At 39.0% G+C, this 23,605-nt stretch overlaps 4 protein-coding genes across 6 annotated transcripts in view; 2 read left to right on the forward strand and 2 right to left on the reverse strand.

Moving 5' to 3' along the window:
• Positions 1 to 4,972, reverse strand: part of LOC111862447 (zinc finger protein-like 1) — a 16,989-nt gene extending 12,017 nt beyond the window's left edge. For both annotated transcript variants that reach the window (XM_023847849.2, XM_023847848.2), the window contains exons 1-3: positions 4,353 to 4,972; positions 4,146 to 4,257; positions 1,610 to 1,803 (exon numbers count right to left, since the gene is read on the reverse strand). In XM_023847849.2, the coding sequence (XP_023703617.1) occupies positions 1,610 to 1,803; positions 4,146 to 4,257; positions 4,353 to 4,454 (408 nt within the window). In that variant the 5' untranslated portion in view covers positions 4,455 to 4,972. The remainder of the gene's footprint in view (positions 1 to 1,609; positions 1,804 to 4,145; positions 4,258 to 4,352) is intronic.
• Positions 4,956 to 9,055, forward strand: LOC111862477 (translin-associated protein X). Its single transcript, XM_023847937.1, has 4 exons — positions 4,956 to 4,974; positions 6,507 to 6,738; positions 7,727 to 7,860; positions 8,426 to 9,055. Exons 1-4 carry the CDS (start codon positions 4,956 to 4,958, stop codon positions 8,965 to 8,967), a joined length of 927 nt encoding a protein of 308 aa, XP_023703705.1. The 3' UTR covers positions 8,968 to 9,055.
• Positions 9,056 to 10,176: 1,121 nt separating this feature from the next.
• On the reverse strand, positions 10,177 to 21,121 carry LOC111862445 (aprataxin and PNK-like factor). Of its 2 annotated transcripts, none has more exons than XM_023847842.2 (5): positions 20,799 to 21,116; positions 20,011 to 20,085; positions 15,550 to 16,196; positions 12,774 to 12,943; positions 10,177 to 10,748 (listed from the first exon to the last, which is right to left on the reverse strand). In XM_023847842.2, the coding sequence occupies exons 1-5, from the start codon at positions 20,889 to 20,891 to the stop codon at positions 10,555 to 10,557; spliced, it is 1,179 nt and encodes a 392-aa protein (XP_023703610.1). In that variant the 5' UTR covers positions 20,892 to 21,116; the 3' UTR covers positions 10,177 to 10,554. The 2 variants fall into 2 exon arrangements, with proteins under 2 accessions (XP_023703610.1, XP_023703611.1); XM_023847843.2 differs by having other exon boundaries at positions 10,661 to 10,978; positions 20,799 to 21,121.
• A 34-nt stretch (positions 21,122 to 21,155) lies between these two features.
• LOC111862449 (glutaredoxin-related protein 5, mitochondrial) overlaps positions 21,156 to 23,605 on the forward strand; it is a 4,025-nt gene continuing 1,575 nt past the window's right edge. Inside the window, exon 1 of the mRNA XM_023847854.2 lies at positions 21,156 to 21,513. Within this exon, the coding sequence (XP_023703622.1) occupies positions 21,258 to 21,513 (256 nt within the window). The 5' untranslated portion in view covers positions 21,156 to 21,257. The remainder of the gene's footprint in view (positions 21,514 to 23,605) is intronic.

Below are 23,605 nucleotides of genomic sequence, written 5' to 3' on the forward strand. Positions count from 1 at the left end.
TTTCAGTCCCTCTAGGCAAATTCCAAGACAGGACCTCATTTAGCAAATACTCTACAGTGATATGAGAATTATTAGGATCAACATCGAAAAGGCCATGCCATAGCTCAAGCGGTTAGTCACTGGATTTCCAACGCAGCGGCCCGGGTTCGATCCCGGGTCTGGTCAAGTGGGATTTGTGGTTGACAAAGTGGCGCTGGGGTGGGTTTTCTCCGAGTACTTCGGTTTCCCCTGCCAATCTTCATTTCACCAAATTCTCCATCAACATAATCACCCGGAGCAGGTACAATAGGCCAATCAGTGGCTGCTGTGCCGAGTGGACCCAGCTGGACTCCACCCCCAACTAAGTGAATCAACATCGAAATATGTGTGCCCAGTTCTTAACAACAGAAAATGTCCTCTTCTATTTCAACTCTGTGTTTCTGATAGAACATTCTAAGCCATTTGTTGTACGGCACGAATCACGACATCCTTATTCATACTGACATAGACTTGGTACTAATAAATTACTAGAAGCATGCAAAAGCTCTTCAAACTAGTGGTGGGGTGGGGAGGGGTATTTTTTGTATCTTTTTTAAATCAAAAGTACACATTTGAAATATGTTTGCATGTGCATGCATGTCTGAAGGTTTGAGACTTTCTTCTCAAACTGAGGCACCTTCAGAGCTACAGCAGCTCATTCAAGGGCAGTTGGTATAGTGAGTAGGCTACAAACTGGTCACTAAGGGGACTGATGTTCAACTTTCAGCACAGGCAGAGATTTTTCTCTTCTCCACAACATCCAGACTGCTCTGGGACCCAGCCTCCTATCCAACACGTACCAGAAGCGGCCTCCATAGTCTAGGGGTAACGTTCCCACCTCATGACTCAAGGAGGAGGTCGTGGAATTTTTAAAGGCAGAAAAATTCAGGGAACAAGTCCTCCACGAGGGACTTTAAGCCGTGGGTCCCGTGCCGTAGATTTATGGCACGTAAAAGATCCTCATGTCTCTAGGAGACCTCTGAGCAAAATTAGGCAAAATGTTTCCCGCCCAAGTAGTTTCCAATGCCTCCGGTAGATGGGGACGTTATCAGGTACCAATGCCAGTAGAGGGCCGACCTCGCTGGCAGAAAGGGGAGAGTTATCGGGTACCACTGCCAGTAGAGGGCCGACCTCGCTGGCAGTAAGGGGAGAGTGCGGGCACCAGTATCAGTAGGGTATGGCGACAGTAGAAATTAAAGGGGGATGTACAATAGACTATTAGTCACGGTGCATGGGGAAACCACCCCCTCTATACTGAATAACTGAACATGTACCAGAGGTTCCTTACCGGGAAGTAAAGCAACAAGAGCCTAAAGATGATCATTCGCCTCTATCTCATGCCGAGGCTAAGAATGCACTAAGCTCTCTGCTTCCCATACACCTTCAGGAAATCATGTTTAATTACGCACAGGGACAACTTTACTTTTACTGGTACTCCTATCACAGTAACATAAAACAGTTCCGTAAGTGCAGATCATTACAACATGAGTCTATAAAAAGAACCGAATCCAATGACCTGGATTCTTTGCCACACTTAACACCATTATCCTGCCTTTATTAGCTTCTTTGCTAGAAAAGTAAACAAATTTACCAATGGCAGACCAAGTCCAGTGCGGGCCCAGTTGACTCCAGCCAACTTCTCACGTAACACATCAGCCACTGGGGACACTAGATTACTAGCAGGGAAAAGTCCCACTTTACATGATGGGCACATGTATCCTGCTGGGGCTGTAGTAGGAGGAAGCTGACGGGCGAACTGATCCAAACATGCCCAGTGATAAACATCTGCACAAAACAGTTCATAATACTTATCATGTATTTATTTACTTCATATCCATGGATATGATACATGATATAGGACAAGTCGAATACTTTACAATATAATAAATAAGAATAATAAAATAATAATAATGTAATAAATAATATAATAATATACTAAGATAATAATAAAATCATGATTCTAATAATAGAACTGATATAATTGTTTAACACACGACACTGCTGTACGCCTCAAGACCCGATCCTTCTATCCCGGCACAAAATAACCTTATATCCTCGATCTCGTTCATGTACTCATACCTACATATTTATTAAATTAACCATTCAAAGAGAAAGAATTCTTCACATAATGCAGAAGCTGCATATAACTTCTGACCGTTTGTGCTAATCTGACTAAACAAGCACAACAATAGCGCTTTTTAATTCTTTAATCCCGTGTTCCTCTTAACATAGCAAAATCTCATTTTAAATTGGAACACAGTAACACCAACCCCTCCACCAAAAATGAGATGACAGCACCATACACCAAAGTTGGGTCATGAAAAGTAAGAACACAAATTCTCCCCCAACCATCCACCTAACAGCTACTTCCCCTGTGTGTGCCTTCCCTGATTCCCCCCCCCTTTTCATTTGTATTCTGGCTCTCACTCCACCTGATACTTCCACTCTGCTTTCTCAGTTTGTTACTGGTGCTGGTGGAAGAGATGTGCACATGGAAAGAAAGGTGGGGAAGCAGGCTGCCAACTCAAACTCACACCAGTTATGTTCATTCTTCCTGTGACCTGTGTAGGGGGTCTTAAATGAAACAGGCAAAGGGTTATTTCTGAAAGGTAACATATCATATTACAGGTCATTAGCCTTCTGATTTACTTTCAGGATGGTTTGACTTACTGAAATAGTTCAAGCATTCTGAACTTGGTTACTGAAGAATGAAATCTTAAATTATACAACATTAAGCTTTTTGGTTAAAGTGCAAAATTCTGTTTCCATGTAATATTTTCGGGCAGAGAACATGTCCCATGATATCATCTTCCTGGTTGGGCTTGATTACAGGGTGGGCCAGACTCAATTAGGCAGTTTTTGATCATTAATAACTAACCAATCAAACAACACACGGGATAATGGGAAAGTACCTTTTGTTGTCGATAGATGGCAGCATCATACGGTATGCTGTGAACGAGGTCAATACTCTGCCTACTTAGTGCGCATCGAGGAAACGTCATGGCCGGTAGACGGTTGTCTATCGAGCAGCGTGTAAAATAAGTGCGCCTTTTCTCAGTTACTAACAATGTATCAGAAGTCCAGTGCAGGATGTTGGAAGAGTTTGGACCGCCAGCAGTCCACAGGGACACAATCGTCTGAATAAGCAAGCAGTTTGATGAAACTGCCAGTGCTTTGAAACCCAAGCATCCTGGTCAGCCGAGAAGGTTGCGTCACGGGGGAAACCTACCTAAAGTTGCTGAGGGAAAGTGTCATCCCAGAACTTCAGAAGAGAGAGAACTTTGATGAACTGTGGTGGCAGCAAGATGGGGCCCCACCACACTTCGCCAATATTGTTCGGGCGTTCTTGCATCAAGTTTTTCCTCAACGCTGGATTGGCCGTCGAGGGCCTGTGGAGTGGCCAGCCCGATCACCTGACATCACCCCACCAGACTTTTTCCTTTGGGGTTACCTCAAAGACAAGGTGTACGCTAATCCCATTGACAGTGTGAAACATCTGCGTGAGGTGATTGTTCAGGAGTTCAATAAAGTTCCGGTGAATATGTGTAGAAAGGCGTGTGAAAATGTTGCTTTGCGTCTGCAAGCCTGTGTTGACTTAGGTGGTGCCCAGGTTGACCAGCATCTTGAAAATCGATGACTTATGTGTGTGCGATTCCATTTTTGTAACCATTGCAATTGTTAACATTTATCAATAAAAATAACATCTAATCAAAAACTGCCTAATTGAGTCTGGCCCACCCTGTAGTATGGAACAGGCCTGGTAAAAAGGCCAGAACCATACTGTACATGTAAAATGCATAAGTTCATGACAATGGTATATTGATACAATCATTGGCTTTTTGGACATTATCCATCATCCTGGACAATATGCATATTCTACACGTTTATTCTTTGCAGTCCAGTGTCATGGCCTGTGCAAGTTAGTGTGCTAAGTACTATTAGGCAATAAACCGAAAGAGAATACTAAGTAGACAACACATTAAATAAGATGAAATATATACATCCCTTACAAAGATAATGAAAATCAGTTTCATGCGTTCTTAACACAAAATATATACATCCTTTACAAAGCTAATGAAAATCAATTTAAAGTGTTCTTAACACTTTTAACTGTGTGAATAACTCACGGTAACAAATAAGTCGCACACAGTCTTCAGTCGCCAGTTCTTTCGTGCACAGTTCACATATGGGGTTATAGTCACTGTCTTGGAGCCACTGCAGATATGACTGAACTATACACTGCAAAAGGGAAATGACGTGTTTAACCTCCCGAACCCGAACAATTATATACATAACAATCCACAAAATCAGGAAATATAAAGCAAGAACCTCACCTTTGGATGATTTGTCACCATACAATGTTCACAAACATTTACACGATGTTCAAAACAAAACTGATTTGTAACCCTCCTCTTTGGACACTTACAGAGACCCATATTTAGTTGAAGTACTTTTCCGGTATACAATGAGTTAACACTGGGACTTCGGCAATCCTGTCAACTCATTATAGTTTACTTCAATTCTTCTATTTGTTACCTAGTTACGGCCAATCTTCTCCGCCACGTCTTCCCGTATCCAACCAAAATAATACGCACCAATTACTCCAGTTGGGTTTACAGATTGTAAAGTTTAAATGGTTACCGTGAACTGACACTCCCTGCCGACCGCTGCCGACGCTCCCGCCCCCGCGTCCTCTGACTTTGGGCCTGATCAAAATCCCCAAAAATTAGGTAATGCAGTAGGCATTACGTACAATCAAAATCCATCCGGAATCAGTACGATCAGTACAGCCACATCAGCGGAGTCTAACGTTGAAGACAAATCAATGATTTTCTTTGCTTGGTCTGTGGCCTTTGCGACGTCCGCGACGACTACTGATCAGTAGGGAAGGTAGGGAAGGAAAGTGTTTGCAAGAATCGTTGGCTTTGCACGTTTAAATGCCACATCAAGAAAGAGGTAACTACGAGTAATCCATAAATTGTGTATATTTTTATACAGATAAATTAATTTAGTGATGTCTTGTATTGTGTGTTCGGAATGTATGTCAACCGCCCTTTGATGGGTTTAAATTTTCCAGCCAATGCTAATATAATGTGTATAATGAAAAGTTACAAGCAGGTTAAGTATTAAAAAATTATATAAGCTTGAAATGACGTGACACCGATAAAATGATGCGAAGTAATTCTGATCGCAGAGCAAGTTCCGTCCAAATGATAACAGTTGATTTGTGTGGGATTGCGCGGTTCGAACCTCGGGTGGGACAATTGCTGGGCTGACGTTTTCATAGCATTCGTCAGGCAGATTCCAAGACAGTACCTCAAATTAGGTCAGGACCACTTTATTCCACATCCAACTAATTCAGTAATAATGCCATTTGATGATACACAGTCTTCAAAATTAAGCGTCATTAAATAAGGCATAAATAAATATTTGTGATCCAGATGCTCAAGTTTAAATTCCTCCAGCACTCCTAACAACCAGCTATGTAGTGTATTTACATTAATGTCTAATAATGTATTCTACATCCTTGGCTTAGTCGTATGTGGAATGTGTATAAATTCTAATTCAGTAACCAAATGTCAAGGCTAACCAGTGTTGAATAAGTGTGTTCCATCAAGCTTGGTGTTCAGGAAGTGAAAGTAGGGTTGAGACCAAAGTAACAACGTTCTGCTTGTAGTGTGGCACAGTGTTACTTTGGTCTAAATCTGCCTTAATTCAAAGATTTAAAGCATGCTATAAGGATAGCGAAAAACCACCATATGACAACTGGCAACAAACAGTATACCATATTTCAGTAGTGCATATTCTTGCATAGGCATAACCCCACCTTAAGGTACAGTGCATCTATGCTGAGGTCAGGGAGGCAAGTCCCATAAATATTAGTAGTGCTAGTGCTCAAAGTCTCCCCATTTCTGTCTACTGTTGTATTTCCCTTCAGTTCCCATTGACCTGTATCAAGTTCAAAGCATTCTTCATTATCATTTATTTCGCTTTATGTGTTTACTGTAGGAGCATTGGACTCTTACTTCCAATGGCACCACTCTCCTACAAAGTACAGACTTTCCGTTCATTTTATCAAGTAAGCTTTGATGTAATTCTTTGAAGATTCAGTCTGCCTCATAGAACAACACTCCATAATTATTAATGTTATATTTTAGCGTCCTGTTGCACTGATTTAAGTCCCTGATTTATTTAATCCGTCTTGCAGTGCATACATTCATTTATCTCCTTCTTTCCCTCGCACTACATGTTTCGGCATAATAATGCCATCTTCAGGTGCTTACTTGTCCACGTCAAACCAGTTCATTGCATGCCATGTTCACACATTAAAATAACTAAAATATGTATCTATCATATACATTGTCAAACGTTAAAAATATTAAAATTGTTCAGGATACCACATCGCTACGTCGCCCCTCACTACGTCAGTCACGCCCATTCTCCTTTGTTGGAGCACTCCTTCACTATCTTGTGTGTTGTGCNTTCAGATAGAAAACATAATGGACATCATGGAGGAGGAAAACACAAACACAGTGTTTTAGACAAAGCACAAGAAGTTCTGGAGAGTATCGATGCCAGCTCACCAGTAATCAGATCCTTTCAGCAGTATGCTGCCGAACTGGACTTCAAGCATGATAAATATGAAAGAATCGTGAAGCTGGGTAGAGACATTACCATTGAGAGCAAGAGAATCATTTTCCTGCTGCACACACTGGATAGGTGAGGGAACCAGATGAATGAAGTGCCCCTTGCACCTCGAGTTCTTTTTCTTGGATGACTAACTTTCAACTAATGTCCACCAGCTAAATTCATACAAGTAGATGAAGTCAAAATACATGTTATTCAGGGGAGCATTTTGTTACTACTACGAATATTTGACTTTTTTCACTTTTTAAACAAAATAAAATTGATTTAATTTTTTATTTCAGCTCTCCTCTCATTTTGACAAAAGCAGCAGTGCTCCTGACCTGTATTTTAAAGGCCCATGGTTTGAATTTCTGTGGGACACTGTCATGACAGATTTTTGGCAGGTTTATTCAGCCCCTCCAGGCAAATGCCAGAATAATACCTCAGATTAAGTCATGATCACTTTCTTCAGTATTTTAATTTGTTATTCACTGTCATTCTGTCATTTGACGCTGCATAGTGTGGGATACTGAAAGCCATATTAATTAATCCACAAAAAAGTAAATAAACTGAATGCTCTCCTTTTAAAATTACAAAGTTTATAGTGACTCATAGCTGCCTGTCCGTGGTCACATTAAATGCAAGGGATGCATTTCTTAAGACCTTGCATAATTCAAGACAAGTTTCCTCACAGGAATAAATGTATTGCTGAATTTTGGGGGGATCTGCATTATTTCAAACTTTGCACATAAAGTGAAACTTTATTATTCTCTACATCACACTATTTCAAATTCGCACAAAATGTGACCACACCGTGTGCATGTGTGGGGCTATTCTGGGTAACTGATGACAATTTTACCTTCACACATTGCCCTGAATAATTGTAACATTAGGACAGAAAACGTCAATACTCGAACTTTCTTGGAGCAGTGTCACATTTTGGAATGTCAGTCTGTCTTGCTTAATCCCTCCTACAAAGAAACCTTTTGCCTTCATATTCTTATTTCAGACCACAGTCTTATTGTACAAATACAATTCAAACACTGTTCAACGTTTTATACTCCATACTCCTTATTCGTAGGGAAAGCAAAAGAAAAACTGTCCTGGCAGAAGCAATGTCACGTCTGATGCAGCTTGTCAATACACATTTCAAGGCTATAGCTAAAGAACTGAAAGGAGAGGATCCTTACCAGTACATGAAAGCATATAGTGCAGGTGAGTGGCAAACAGTGAGTACAGACAAATTCGAAAACTTGTAGTCACATTAAATATTTGTCATGCCATACCACATGTGATCAGTCACAGGCTTCTCACCACAAAGCCCCAAGTTAATTCCCAGGGTTATACACATACATGTATTTTTTATGGCCGAATGCTGGTGGGGCAGGTTTTCCTATTTTCTCTTGCCAGTTATCAACCAGCGCTCCATACTCTTCCATCATCAGTGGCTGGTGGAGCAGTCGCATTTGAGGCTTCAGTACCTAGGGACTCAGTCTCATCCCATTATTAAAACTTAAAACTACATAAGACATATTACAGTATTATTTATTGTACATATTGTGATCTTCTAAATGATAGCACCATGCAGTCTGGCAGGTGGGTTCTGTTTTGAAGGATTCTATCTTTAGAGTAGTACATAGAGTAAATATGTTAACCCCAAAACATTCTCTTCCACATACTAGACCACAGTGTTATAATCAAGACGACCGTAATATGAACTTTCATTATGAAATTGTTAATCTTATATTAATTACTGTATTTCCTAATTTATTTGTGGCAGGTTTGCAAGAATACATTGAAGCAGTGACATTCCATGATTATCTTATGAACAGTAGTCTTCCAAGCTGGACCAAGATTCAAGCAGACCTAAACTACACAAATATGGATGTATCTACTGAACATGAGAGGCCAAACACAACTGTAACTGAAGATAACAGTGAGAACACTCGTTCAGCTGGTTATCACAATGATTTTCCCCTTAAAACCTTTGTCTCACCAGTGGATTACATCCTGGGAGTAGCAGATTTAACAGGAGAGCTGATGCGGAAATGCATCAATAACCTGGGCTCAGGAGATATAGAAGGCTGTTATCAGACTTGTACATTTGTGAGAGAGATTTACAGTGGATTCTTGGGTGTCAGCTGCACAGGATTCAAGGAGATTGCACGGAAAATTGTCACCCTACGCCAGAGTCTTAGCAAGATGGAGAATGCATGTTACATGATTCATGTGCGGGGCTCTGAAATTCCAAAACACATGCTAGCTGATGTCATCAGTGGAACACAGGATGTTTTCCTTGAAGAAGATGAAGGATTCTGCTAGCAAAACCTGAAAGTCATGTTTAAATTAAACTGAGTATTATCCTCTCTGGTACTGTGTGTTTTAAAATAAATAGAACATTTATCAGTAATACTCTCTAGCTTTCTTTAACACATTTGCTGCTGTGAACAAGCTTGTTCATTGACAAATGTCCAGGTTGAAGCTTCTGTAAAGGAATCTGGCTGTTTATGACTGCACTTTGATGTCATTTTAAGTGGTTAGTTGCTGGCTTCCCACCGTGGCGGCCTGGGTTCGATCCCGGGTCTGGTCAAGTGGGATTTGTGGTGGACAAAGTGGCGCTGGGGCGGGTTTTCTCCGAGTACTTCAGTTTCCCCTGCCAATCTTCATTCCACCAAATTCTCCATCATAATCACCCGGGGCAGGCTACAATAAGTCAATCAATGGCCGCCTTGCTGAGTGGATCCAGTTGGGCTCCACCCCCCACTAAGCAAATTTAATTGACATCACTTTTATTTTTTGAAAGCATTCTGTTTCTGTCTGTATCTCTAGCCTAACTCACTGAATATTTATCAGAATGAGAAATGTTTCAAACACAAGATATATTGAAAGTGTTAGTTTCTGAGATAACTGAAGAGGTCTAATGCCATGCATATAATTGCAAATTTCTACATTTAGAATCACCATTTTCCTGACTGCACCCAAAATTGGGGATTATGTTTTATTATTATAAATCGTTATTTGTGCATCTTTTCCCTTCCCTTAATACTGATAATCAGACTATATGGTAGTTTGTATTTGAACATTCTAGCTTAAAACTTATTCAGCAGAGGTGAATATTTAAACAAAATTAAATAATATTCCAAATAATTAAGGCTAAATAAGTTTTTATTACATAGAGAAAATAATGCCAGTGAAAAACCAAGGGGTAAATGTAGCTGCATTGTCTTAGAGCTAATGACAAAAACTATTTGTGTGGAAAATACTTGCAGAGCAGACACTAAACTCAGTATATTTCAGAGCAGAATCCAAATGTTGCACAAACAAGAAGTTTTCAGAAAGCAGTCTTCTGGGATTTGGCACCGTGTATATGTGGTGTTAACCGACGTTTCGGAGGAACGTATCGCCCCCATCTTCAGGGTAGAAGAAAAAGTATAAGAAATCTGCAAGCGACAACACCGTGAGAAACGGTAAAGCAGACGTTCCTCCGAAACGTCGGTTAACACCACATATACACGGTGCCAAATCCCAGAAGACTGCTTTCTTCATGTTCACCGCCGTGAAAGCCTCAAATCTTACAAGATGTTTTCACTTCATCGGTGATGCCAAATAAGTGTTACCTACAGAAATGTGAAGATGTACACTAATTACATTTTTAAAGCAACAATAAAAAAGAAAGAACAAAATTATGAATATTTTTAATAATAATATACTCTCTTAGAAAATATGTGCCAAAAGTTGCATGGAAAAATTCTGAAATTATATATATATATATGCTCTCTTAGCAAATATAGGTATGTAGATTAATTACATTTAAACACATCTGAAAGGAAAAACAAAACTTGAACATGGTATGACTAATTTATACTCTTCGGGATGGAACAGGTGTGCAGACAGGGCTTAAATGAACTTTTACTTTTTCTTTCTTGCAAATTTTTTCGCTTCCTTCATCATTCTCTTGGAATCAGATTCCTCATCGCCTGAACTCATTCCATCTGAAATGTCTGAATCAGTGTCGGTAGGCTGGTAATCATCTGAACTTGCATCATTTAGGAATGGGTCATCATAATCATAGTCATCATCCCCATAATCATCGTTCCTTTGCTCTGTAGAATAGAAAAGCATAACACAATTATAAGTTTTACTAGGATGCATTTCATGTGTACATCAGAGTGTTTTATATATATCTATGGTATATTTTCAATAACATCCACTATGCAATGGCTATGGAATAAATGGTTCAGAAAAAAAAAGTGGTCTTGGTCTGATTTGAGATACTCTCCTGGTATTTGTCTGAAAAGAGGGAAACCCCATCTAAACTTCATTCAGGATAGATCTGAAACAGAAAGTCAGAAGTGTTACTATTTGAGACAATTTTCTCATTACTGTTAGTGTGAGAAGGGCACTGTGTTTGGTAAGCAGTACAAAGAAACTGACGAGTAACTTTTTTTTTCCCCTTGGCACTACAGCCCCAGTGGGCCTAGGCCTACCTCCATGAATTTCTCCGTTCACTTCGGTTTTTCTAGATCTTAAACATTTGGTAGGACTCCTTGGGCGGGTGATCAGCTCATCGCAAAGCCTCTACCTGTACACAAACACAGAAAAACACACAAACTAAACATCCATGCCCTGAGTGGGATTCGAACCCACAATCCCGGTTTCCAAGCAAGCAAAGACAGTACATGCCTTAGACCGCTCAGCTACCGTGACCGGCTGACGAGTAACTATGCCTACTGTAAATCTTGTAATGACAGGAATTTTGGCAGAATTACTGTCCTGTGCAAATTGTGACTTTTTGGAAAGTTACCCTGGCCCCACTACAAACCCATTGCATGTTCCAATCCTTGCTTAGTTCAAGGTCATTAAATTCATGACATACAATGCAGCGTACCTGTCTCTGCCCATTATTTATTCCCCCTCTGTGTCAGTTTGAAGTGGTTAATGAATGTTCTGTTTGGGTTGCATCAGTGTGTCACATTTGTTTTTGAAGTGTAATCAATGGCCATGGCATTCAAAAGAAAGTTGTTAACAGTAAGTGAGAAAGTTGGAAAAGAATCCAATTGTTTTGAAATGAAACTGCAGCATTCTGTGCTGTCTGTCATTATTAAGCAACTTTATATTTGGAGAGAAAAGTTAGTGTGTGGGACAAATTCCAGGAGACAAAAAAAAACTTTTAATTAAATGAACAAGGTTCAGTGCCTTATTACCGATTTAACTAAGTGTCACAGCTGTTTCAGGTTTTGTTTTGCAGAACACCAATTTAAAGTAAAAAGCATGTCCACCACAAAATCATTAAATTGGATTTTCACTTTATATATCTTTAATAAACTCCATGAACAATATAAACAATAAAAAGGCGCTTTAACCTGTCTGCTGTAATGATGTAAAATAATTTTTTTAACTGTATTCATTTATTTTTCTAATCAAACAATGTTTAAATTCTGGGCGACCTACTTACATGTACTGCAAAGTAGAGTACATCTTTCCATTCTTCTGAGTCCTTCCTTTGAGTGCAAGAGTATCACTTTCCAGTGTGTCCATTACCAACTTGTTTTACACATGACCTCTGACAGTCTTTACAAACTGCATAAAATATTGGATATGACTGCCTTGTTCTATTTGGGTCCAAAGTTGATAATAATACCTGTCTTGCTATTCAGATGTCTAGCATAAATATTACTGTCTTCTGTAACATAATGCTATGTAGTCTGATGGGAAAGTACGGACATTTCAGAAGGATTTTCTGCCTCCATCTTCAGGGTATAAGAATGAAGATGGAAATAGCAAGTTTCTCCAAAATACAGGTACCTATCTAACACACAACAGTGTCACATCTTAGATGACTGTGATCTCAGTTTTCACCATCATGAAAACCTCAAATAAGATATGACTGAAATTAACTAAGAGCAACACAAATCTGTTTCACTGTCAAATGATCAAGCAAGGTGGTTAAAGTGGTAACACTTCTCACTTGTATTCAGGAGCCCCATTCAAATCTTGGCCAGGATGCAGACTGACCTGCAGATTTCCTCAGTCTCTCTAAGAAAACCTGCATTCCCAACTTTCCTCAATTTAGTATTCAAATCTATTTCTCGTTAAATTGATATATGAGTGTTGAATATATGGCTTACTATTCTGTGGCCTTCTTGCCCTGTGCAATCTCACAGTGTGTTTGAAGTCAAGTCTGTGCTGCTTATTTTTGCGATAGCATCCTGTACCATATGGACATTCTGGAAGATCTTTATCATTGTAATCCGGATCTCCAGGATGGCTGAATTCATCATGATGTTGTGCACTTCTCCTGAGAATATAAATCAAATTGACAGTTTCTGTAGCAGTAACTGTACCACGAACTTACAACAGTACTCTTTATGGGGTGAAATTGAGCACCCCTACGTCTCATCCAGTAACAGTATAGAAGACAACTGGTTTGCCATTTATTATATACAATTCATTACCAATATTTTTCTTTTACAGAGCACAACACTGGACTCTCATTCAGAGGGCTCTCAGTTTAATAAACCGGTGTTCTATGTTGTAACACCATGTAGTTCAGAGACAGCTCAACATACTGCCTCCATCATCAGGACGGAAGACTTAAGCCAAGAAAGAAACCAGCTTGGCTTATTCTTCAAGCCTGAAGATGGAAGCAATCTACTCCTTCAAAATGTTTGGTTGTCTCCAAACTACAGTGCATTACTAACCAGATGACCACACTCTTTATAATCTCGGCTGTGAGAACATCAAACTGGTTCTCTGTTTGATCCCTGGTCAGATCCGTGCATAGATTTAAACCTTTGCCTCCACCAAAGCTGAAACTTTAGGTTTCCACTGGTTCAGAGACCAAATTAAGCTGCAGACCCCCTTTGCCGACTGTCAGTGTTGTGATGACCCTAACACTGGTTACACAGAATCCATTCTATGGGTACCCCAGAAAGATTGAACAGACCCATACCTGGAGGCATACAAATCCATTCAACCAATTATATCGTCTTTCATAAATGAAAACATTTTGAAAACATAAAAAAAATACATTAATCAGCAATAAAGATATTAACCCTTCAAAGCACGGGCATTTAACTGCCAGCCCACAGCATGATGCAGGGGGAAGTATTTAAGGGTGTTTAAATTTTGCTCCAGTAAGAGTAAAAATGACAGGCATTTTGAATTGGAACATCTTCCATGGTTTTCTTTCAATTGGAATAAAATTTGGAATGTTAGTTCTCTGCAACCACCTGCTCACAGTGGTTCCTCACTAATGGATTTTTCTACCCTGAAGATAGAGGTGAATGTTCCTCTGAAACGTTGGTTCACATAAGAGTTACGTGGCACCACATCCCAGAAGATGGCATTCTTCAAGATAAACATTATATGCTAATATCTGTACTGCCATCTTGATCTGAGAAAGGCCACTGAATCACTGATGTTCAAACAACTGTGCGATGAGGTTTGGTCTGAACACACAGAAGTATGCTGGTTATCAAGAGGAAAAATTCTGTCTAGGATTTTGAATTTTGGGATTTAATTGAGATGTTTCTGCATGAAAATGGATCAAGTCTGCTTCAGCATTTCACAGATCTGAACCCTGTGACTTCTTTTGGTTTACCCTTCAGATGTGTTTGGAATTCTAAACACATTCCACATTTCAGTGCATAATACAGAAGTGACTATTTCTGGAAGGCAAAGAAAAGGTCCAGTCATTTCATGAGAAATGGGGAAGATGACAAAAATCTGGAAATTTTGAAAATATTCCTCTCTTTAATGAAATCTTTTCAGAATCAGTACATTCAGCAGAAATAAATATTCCTGAGAATATTATTATGCACCTATAAAATTTCAAAACCACCATCAACAGAATTATTCTGACTGGCTCAGTAGCTGATGAAACATGAGCAACTTGATTTTCAAAACAATCAGAAACTATGTTTTGATTTTGAATCACTGAAATTGGATTGATTCTGGTGCAAACATGGAGAGGCACACCCCATTCTGACCAAACGAGCTTATCAAGTTTCAGTTCCATTTGTCACAATCTACCTCTACAGATCATGATTTTAGGCACTTTTTATATCAAAATAAAAGTGAGGAACAAATTAAAAGCTAAAAATGACATGCATATTACTCTCTCAAGAATGTCACCCATAACCGAAATGTTGGTTGCTAAGTAAGTCAGCACTGATGTCCACACTAATGACTAGTAAATTCTTAGTATGTTTTGACATTTGGCACCATTCTTTTTTCCTTCTGCATAACTTTTCCTGTTAATGAACTAAATAAAGTTTGTTTAAACTGATTCTTATCATTTTCATAATACATAACTACACTAAAATCAAAATTGAGAGGGGTACATAATGTCTCACATTATCATCAGGTATGTCAAATGAAAAAACTGCTATACAAACTGTGTATTTCAAAACTTCAAACACAAATAAATGGATTAATTCCTCACAGTTTAATTTTTATTTAGAGTCTGAAGGTTTAAAAATGCAATAAATACAATTCACTTTCTGAAACATTGCATTTAACATTTGAAAACCGGGCCCTCAGCTAGTATGCCAGTGATTTAAATGTCATCTCTTGAAGGTGAATGTTTCATGACTCTTTCCACTGACACACTGTCATAAGACTGTCAGTGTTCTATGCCTTATATGGCATAGAGCCACCAAACTAATGTTTCATCACACATTTCAGTGACAAGCTGTCACTGAACCATTTTATGTTTCATGACTCATTCACGTGACATACTACCATCAAACTATTTAGTGTTTCACAATTCATTTGGCATCTGCCCCCAAACTAATGTTTTGGGATGCATTAATGTTTCATGGCTTATTCCAGTTACATGTTGCCATCAAACTACTTAGTGTTTCATGACTCATTCTAAGGACATTCAGTTACCACCTTTACCTGTAACAGTTTGCACCATACATGCACCTCTTCTTCTGTCCACCTGCTGCTCCCTGTTGTGTACCACTGGTGTCTGTGTCACCTTTCTGGGTTGCAGTACTTGGTTTGTCCTCATTGGATTCCTCAACCTCTGCCTTTACTTTCTGCCCATCAGATTCACCACCTCCCTCATCCTCACTCATTTCATGAAGCTCTGTATTCTCACGTTCTTTCTTGCCTTCAGACACACCATGGTCAGGGTCATCATTACTGCCAGAACCACACTTCTCTTCTGAAGCATCACTGGCTATCTGGTCTAGTTTTACTTTTTTTTTAACCATATTCTCATGTATGGCATCTCTTCTCTTTTGTGGACTTGAAGTCCGTATGTCACTATTACTGTCACCATCTTTTGCCAGATTTGTCATCCACAAAGGTAAATGTCTCTTGTAACTGTGTCCTGTGCCTTGTGGTTCAGTTACACTGTTATCATCTTCAACACGTTCACTCTGATTATTTTCAACTTTTGAAGGTATGACAACACGGAAGCGGTACCCATCTGGCACAAGTGAAAATTGGTCTCCATCATTTATGACCACAAAATCACCTTTGATAACTTCAACAGGCGCCTTCTGTCCTTTTATGTAGAAAAATGGATTAGTGTGGATCTGAAAAAATTATAATCAAGCACAAGGACTTATGGTTTACATGGCAATGTGTATTATGAATATGGTTTTTTAAGATGTTACGCCTTGTAGGTGGTGAACAGCTACCAACATCTTGGGGTAACTTGTTGCCTCAAGCGGCCTCCGTAGTCTAGGGGTAACGTTCCCACCTCATGACTCAAGGTACACGGGTTCAAAAACCCGGCGGAGGTCGTGGAATTTTTAGGGGGCAGAAAAATTCAGGGAATAAGTCCTCCGGGAGGGACTTTAAGCCGTGGGTCCCGTGTCGTAGATTTATGGCACGTAAAAGAACCTCATGTCTCTAGGAGACCTCTGAGCTAAATTAGGCCAAAAAGTTTTGTGCCCAAGTAGTTTCCAATGCCTCCGGTAGATGGGGAAGTATTGGGTACCACTGCCAGAGGAGGGATGACCTCGCTGACAGAAAGGGACTAACTATTAGATACCACTGCCAAGTAGAGGGTAGAAACCTCGCTGGCAGAAAGGGGCTGATAGCTAGCACCAGTACCGGTAGGGGATGGAGACAGTAGAAATTAAAAGGGGGACGTACAATAGACTATCAGTTGCGGTGCATGGGGAAACCCACCCCCTCAATACTGAATAACTGAACTTGCTGCCTCCATCTTCAGGACAGGAAATGGAGGTAGCAGTTCCCTCCAAAATGTTGATACCTGTCTACAAAAATATAAGATGTAACAGCCCAGAAGACAGTGATCTTAATAAACAACCAAATATTCACCCATCATAAAGATGCACTCACCTCCATCTCTTGAGGCGCTTAAGGACATATGGAGTTATACCTCTAATCCACATGCATATTTATAGCAAAGCTCCTTCGTTAAACATGGGACAATTTTACCTTATCAGAAGTGGACAGAGATGACCTTCCACTATATGATCATTTTATGCATTGTGCGAAATGAACTAATACAACAAATATTAAAATGTTTATGTATTATTGTAGGGATGCTGTTAGAAAACTGTGTTAAGTGGGTCCCTTGTCACCATGGTATGGCACATCCTCAGGTTGCAGATGGAGGAGACAGCCTCCAGATTTGGATGGTAGCTGTGAATATACTGAATAAGCAGTCCAGCTCCAGAAGATTTTCATTGCTCAGCTCCTCTGTATGGAACTGAGACAGACCTCGAACTGCCAATCTCTTCTTCAGTGCCAAAGTCATGAAAGTCAGTGCCCATATGAGACCAAATATTTCTCCAAACTCCATTCATGCAGAACTTCAACACTTCTGCCCAGGCACCTCCAATATTATTGACTGCTTTCTACTGTTAAGATTCCTGAAGATATCTTTCACAGTAAGTTGATCTTTGCAGTTGGTTGTGTTCTTAACTAGTTGGATAAATGTCCTCCAAAGATAATAAAAAAGTGGCAGAAACACCCTGATCCACTGGTTGAATAAGTTATGTGGTGTTTGGAGGAAAGAACATTACCTTAATATTCTCATCATTACCACAAACGTGTGGGAGGTGTCCACGAGCATAGACTAGGAGAAGAAAAATTTTACAGGGTATGTTCACTCTTTCGCAGTAAGCCTTCATGAAGGAGTTCACTTTCAAATAAGATTCAAATAAGCTTTCTTATTGAATTGCCATACAACAGGCAAAACCCCCTTACAATAACCCCTGAGTGCTTGAGGATTTTCTGAATGATATACCATCAGAGGTCTTTTATATCTCCATATGCATTTCCGCCAAACAGGAGTGTTTAATGATCCTTGGAATCTTCAAAACCTGAGGCCACCTTCTGCTGCACTGAGACAGATGTTCTGCTCAGCATCCACTTTCAGAACAACCCAGGCTCATTCAGATGAATACCAGTTGGAGCAAATATCCATGCCATTCAATTGCCATGTGGAGGAGGACTAAATATTTATCAGCAACAACTAAATCAGCTGCTGTAGCTTCACCTGTAAGATTCAGGTTGTGGAAACCATGGTATCCTTTAACACGTTCAAACTACCCAGCACTGGCCACAAACGACTGCACTTTTAGAGCTGGCTCAATAGCATTCAGGTTATTAAACATACTTTTCAATTTAGACTGAACGATCTGGGTGGATAGAGGAAAGGCAAGTTGATATTGATGCTCAATCCACTGCACAGTCATCCCTTCCAATTCCTCCATAATCTCTTACTAGCTAAAGCAAGTGTCATGTAACTTCAAACAAACAACTGGCCGCCTGTCACTTCTCACACCCTCAAACCCACCCCCTTGTCTGAAATTTTTCTTCTTCACATTCAGGGTTACTCTTGGCCTTGTTCGAAGTTATGTGACTCTTGCTTTACCATTCTCATTGCACTTTTACAGCTTGCCTTAATTTCCTCAGCTTCTTTCCATATGGTCTCTAAAGTTGATTCATGGATTCCCATGGCATTGAGTATGTCAACCATGCATTTGTTAGGTTCCTTACCACATCACATTTAATTTTTTCTCAAGGGTAACAGATTCCCTTTGTTTCTTGCCACTGGTAGCACTTTTATCATTGCTTCTACATTTGCTCATGGCTGTCAATTTTAACTTTCAAGTTTATGGGTAGCACAAAACTGAGAAGACAAAATGAGATCTTACAAGGTCTACAACTGCAGACTAAGATTACTGTGCCTAAGCAATTAGCACGTTACATCATGTCAAGTGATCGTGCATACAAATATCAATATTTATAATAATTATGAAATTGTGTTAGAGTGACATCATGTATGACAAGAGATATATGTATTCTTCTCAGCAGCCTGTTCTCAAACACACTCAGTTTATGTTCCTCCTTGGGTGATAGGGCTACTTACAGGACACTGTCACCTTAAAGGACACGTTTTCAAACTGGGATTGACAGATGATCCCACTTGTTTAAGGTGCCTATAAGAGGCTGAATCAGCCACACATATCCTGTGATTGTGAGGCCATAGCTTACTTAAGATTTAAAGGGTTAGACAAAGGGGAAGCACAATAGATCAGTGATGGTTGCGGTACAAGGACCAAATTGCTATGGCCCACCCTTACACATACATACATATATACATACATACTCATATATATTCCTCCTTTAAAATGACAAACCAAGTTTCATACCCACACAAAATAAGAAGCAAATTACAATTTTCTAATTTTCACCCTCATGCTTTTAATATACAGGATGATTATGAAAAGACTGCAAATGCAAGATTAATTTATCAAACTGCATCTTAGAGAATTATGGTGTGAATTTATGAGCTAGATCCAACTCACGGGAACCCAATGGCCAGCTCTTTTTTATTTATTTATTTATTTATTTCGTCTCTATAGATCATTGTTACATGATATAGGACAAGTCAGTTACTGTACATCAGTTGATTACAATAAGAATAAAGTTACAATGCTCAAAATTGTTTACACTAGATTACAGTAGATTACAATATTTAAGATTTCATATAGTGTGAGGTGGAATCCATATTAGGTGCCCTCGGCACGTCAGCTTCCATACGTCCTATTGTACCTGTGCTGGTCATAATGCTTATGGAGAATTTGATGGATGTCAACAAGGTAACCAGCGAATTTGATTTCTTTCATTTTGGTCTGTCACACTAACAATATCATTAAAAGTTAAACAGTTCCGTCCATTCACCAGTCACACTGGATTCTTCAGCAGATGGAAGCAACTGTCAGTGAGCTAAGCAACTATCAACTTCCCAAAAAGGACTCTGTACAATGGAGTTTGTTAGAATTAATTTACCACCATCAAGTGCTTAGAAATACAAAGGTGATACACAGCATTCATCACTACATTCCATGGTTAATCACTACTTACTGCTTCAAGAATAATATCCCCCTCTTCAGACAACTTCAGTCGTGCATGTTGATGGGACACCCTTTTATCAGTACACTGAAACAAATTTATATATTAATTGCTTTTGCAAGATGCAGGACAGCAAATGCACAATATGAACATTATGTATAAAATTCACTGTTTGAATAGGTTGTTAAGTTTTGATGTAGTGTGATTTACTGGTCTACTTATTGTGCTGCAACACAGGTCATATGTGGAAAGAACTGATGAAAGGTAAATATATCCCTTCTTCTGGGCTGGCCATATGATTTGTAGCAAGCTCACCTACAACCCTCCCTATACAAGAAGGGGAGGAAATGCTCCCTATCAGACCGAAAATTAGCTTCTACATTGCTCAGGTAACGAAGCATTCATTTTTGGACAAGTTCTGCTTTCTATAGTTATATCATCTTTCTATACAATACAGAAAATCTACCAAATTCTATGCACAAGCCCAAGCAACACACAAAAATATATAGGACCTATAATACCATCCGCCTGAAAATTCCAATAATCCACGTCCTCTAGGAATGACATAATAACTTCTGGTGCTTTGCTGACAGTGGTGTGAAGTTTTCCAATGTAAGCAAAACCTAACACTGTATACTATTTACCAGTTATATTGAAAAATATGATGTGAATACACCAGAACGCCCTGTTTAAGGCGGGCTTTGCTTATGTTTATACTGGGATGGGTTTTGTTAGATTAGTTTCATCTGGCCTTGGGCGATCTCAACGTTACGCACTTGTACCGAACCTATTGTACTTACACCTAAAAGAGGGCCTCTCCCTAGGGTAATTTCTCCAAGGGCAAGATTTACTTCATCCGCACTCTCATCCTGTCGTATTAAGCAAATATTCATTTTGACTTCGTTATAATTTCACCATTGCGGTGTACCAAAAAATGCTCAGAACCATCCGGCAAATTCAACAGAAATTCGCTGAGATTATTAACACAAACAGTCACCACACAACTGAAAACCGAAACAATTAGAATACCACATATTCCTACTACTTCAATGCCTCAAACGCCTCAACAGTCTCAACAACACCATTCCACCATGTTAGCCGAGCCCTACGCCCCCTAGACTCGGCGTTCTGTTCTGGGCAAGCAGGGGAAGATATCGGAAGGATAACGAAAAATGTTACGGTAAAAAAGAGGTTAAAATTGCAAACAGCTGATCGGCGATCGGCTTTTGGACTGATGGTGTTCGGTTAGAATATAAATAATGAATGTTATAACGGGAGCAAATCGTTTAAAATTTAATAATTGCAGTATTATAACGTCGTTGTGGCGATTTTATGCTTCTGGAAGTGCAGAAAACATAGAAGAGCTAGTAAAGAAGAATAAAGTTGTTGTTTTCATGAAAGGTGTCCCAGAAGAACCAAGATGTGGATTTAGCAATGCTGTAGTCCAAATATTTAGAATGCACGGTGTAACGTACGACGCTCATGATGTTCTTAAAGACGAAGAATTACGGCAAGGTGTGTTTTGTACCGTTACATACATATACATTTGATTTTCTTTAAAATATTCATAAATGTGCTACCGGCACCGAATATAAAACATGTCACCAAGCAAACAAAACATTGGACACTTGTACATTCACAAATAAAATCACTAGCATATATAATCCATACTTGTCAAAAACACATACAATAGTTAAAAGGCAATACAAATTGCAGCAAGTATGTATAAGCACATAGTGTTTAGTGAAGTGTGCACTGTCAGACACCTCTTTTCCTTAGCTGTAGGTCTTGACAGAAAAGCAAGAATTCCTCAACAGTATAAGAAGGGTTTTGAAGCAATACCAGCTATTGTCCTAGGGATCCATGGGAAGAAAGTCGCAATTTAACTTGGCTACATGAATTTTGTTTTGTTTTTTTCATTTAAGGAACGAATCAAAAATCTTAAAATATAAAGATTAAAAAATTGTTATTTGCTCCCGTATATGGGGTGATACTTGATTTCTCACAGTAAGAGGAGAACGTAGATGGGTTTTGGAGAACTGAATGCAGAAGAGAAGCAACAGGATGTGGAAAATTGCATGAAGAAAAGCTCATTAATTTGTATTCCACATATAGCATTATGGTAAACAAATCAAAGAGTTTGAGATAGGTGGGGCATGTAGCACATGTATGAGGTGTGAGAAATGCATATAAAACATGAAGGGAAAAGACAAATTTGAAGATGTAGGCCAAGGTGAGGAAAGATATTAATGAGATACTGAGGAAAACTACAGTCAGATCCTGGCAAAGTTTCAAACAGAGTACCTCCCAAATATGTCAGAAGTGTTACTGCTTGTGTAGTATAAATGATTAAGGGAAATCCAAATAACATGGGTTTGTTGTGTTAGTAGTTTGTTTCATGTCTTCAGTGAATATTGTATTGGGTCATTTTGAAGAATTTAGTGCAGTAGTTTAATTTTGCCTGGAATATATTTATGGGTTTTGTAAGGTTCTCGCAATAAACGTAATTATTTCATTAAACAGAATTGACCAATTTGTCTTTATAATGGGGATGCAGTGTGTTTTCTGTGAGACAGGAATTTGACATTCCAAAGTGTTAAAATATCATCTGGTATGCATTCAGTTTCTTTACATATAAAATTGTGTGTTCATTGCATTTGGAAGGAATAATTTTGCACTGGATATAATTGAAAGGCCTAAACAAGCTTATCTAAAATACACACACCTGGATGTTTACATTTGTCCAATTGAATGAGTTTGTTTTGTTCTGGTTCATATCTCGCAGTCTGTATGTATTTTACAGTTTTACTGAAGAACCTGGCTTCAATATGGCATGTCTGTCAGAAATTTTATACATGAAAACTGTCAATACATCATTTCATAATGTAGCAAAAATGAATTTCCATATGATAGGCACTTTACTGGGAGTCTGAGAAATTTGAGTAGGTTAATGTAGTGATAACACTAAGGAATTAATATTATAGGTTTCCATATTTTTACTTAGTCTCTTGATGCAAATGCCTGGATAGTAGATTCATTCAGTATTCTCACATGTGTACTGGTCATGATCATCTTCCCTTACATCTGAATATATATAATCTGTGTAGTTTATTTATTTATTTATTTATTCACTTCACATCCATGGATCATTATACATGACATAGGACAAGTCAAAACACTCTATAATCCAATACAACGATACAATAAGACAATACAATGATACAATAATAGAATAATAAGAAGAACAATATAATTTTATACTAATATAATAATTAAATGATGAGCACTATATTTATCAGTCACAACACATCAAATCTGAGAATAGATTAACAACATGTAAGTTTTAAGGTTTTCACGGCGATGACAATGAAGAAGTCGTCTTCTGCATTTAGGCACCGTGTATTCTTCGTTTTGGCCGACGTTTCGGAGGAACGTAGCGCCTCCATCTTCAGAGCAGTTGAATGGCTTGGAATGCGGAGAGCAGTAGCTGTGGTGATAGGATGTGAAAGGTGCTGCTTATATACGAAGTAGGCAAGGGGGGTGGTTAGGGAGAACGGACCAATGGGAGCAGTGGGGAGCGATTAAGACCATATATGGTGTGTGTTGA

This window comes from Cryptotermes secundus, unplaced genomic scaffold (genome assembly GCF_002891405.2).
Source record: "Cryptotermes secundus unplaced genomic scaffold, Csec_1.0 scaffold816, whole genome shotgun sequence".
NCBI lineage: Eukaryota > Metazoa > Arthropoda > Insecta > Blattodea > Kalotermitidae > Cryptotermes > Cryptotermes secundus.

What these genes read in the sequence shown, in the direction of transcription:
- LOC111862477 (XM_023847937.1), top strand. An exon ending in CTGCTGCACACACTGGATAG is followed by an intron (nt 6,739 to 7,726) that starts GTGAGGGAACCA and finishes CCTTATTCGTAG; the next exon opens with GGAAAGCAAAAGAAAAACTG. An exon ending in CATGAAAGCATATAGTGCAG is followed by an intron (nt 7,861 to 8,425) that starts GTGAGTGGCAAA and finishes TATTTGTGGCAG; the next exon opens with GTTTGCAAGAATACATTGAA.
- LOC111862445 (XM_023847842.2), bottom strand. Translation starts at nt 20,891, where the DNA reads ATGAATATTTGCTTAATACGACAGGATGAGAGTGCGGATGAAGTAAAT. An exon ending in GGAGAGGCCCTCTTTTAGGT is followed by an intron (nt 20,086 to 20,798) that starts GTAAGTACAATA and finishes AATTTGTTTCAG; the next exon opens with TGTACTGATAAAAGGGTGTC. An exon ending in TATGGTGCAAACTGTTACAG is followed by an intron (nt 12,944 to 15,549) that starts GTAAAGGTGGTA and finishes TTATATTCTCAG; the next exon opens with GAGAAGTGCACAACATCATG.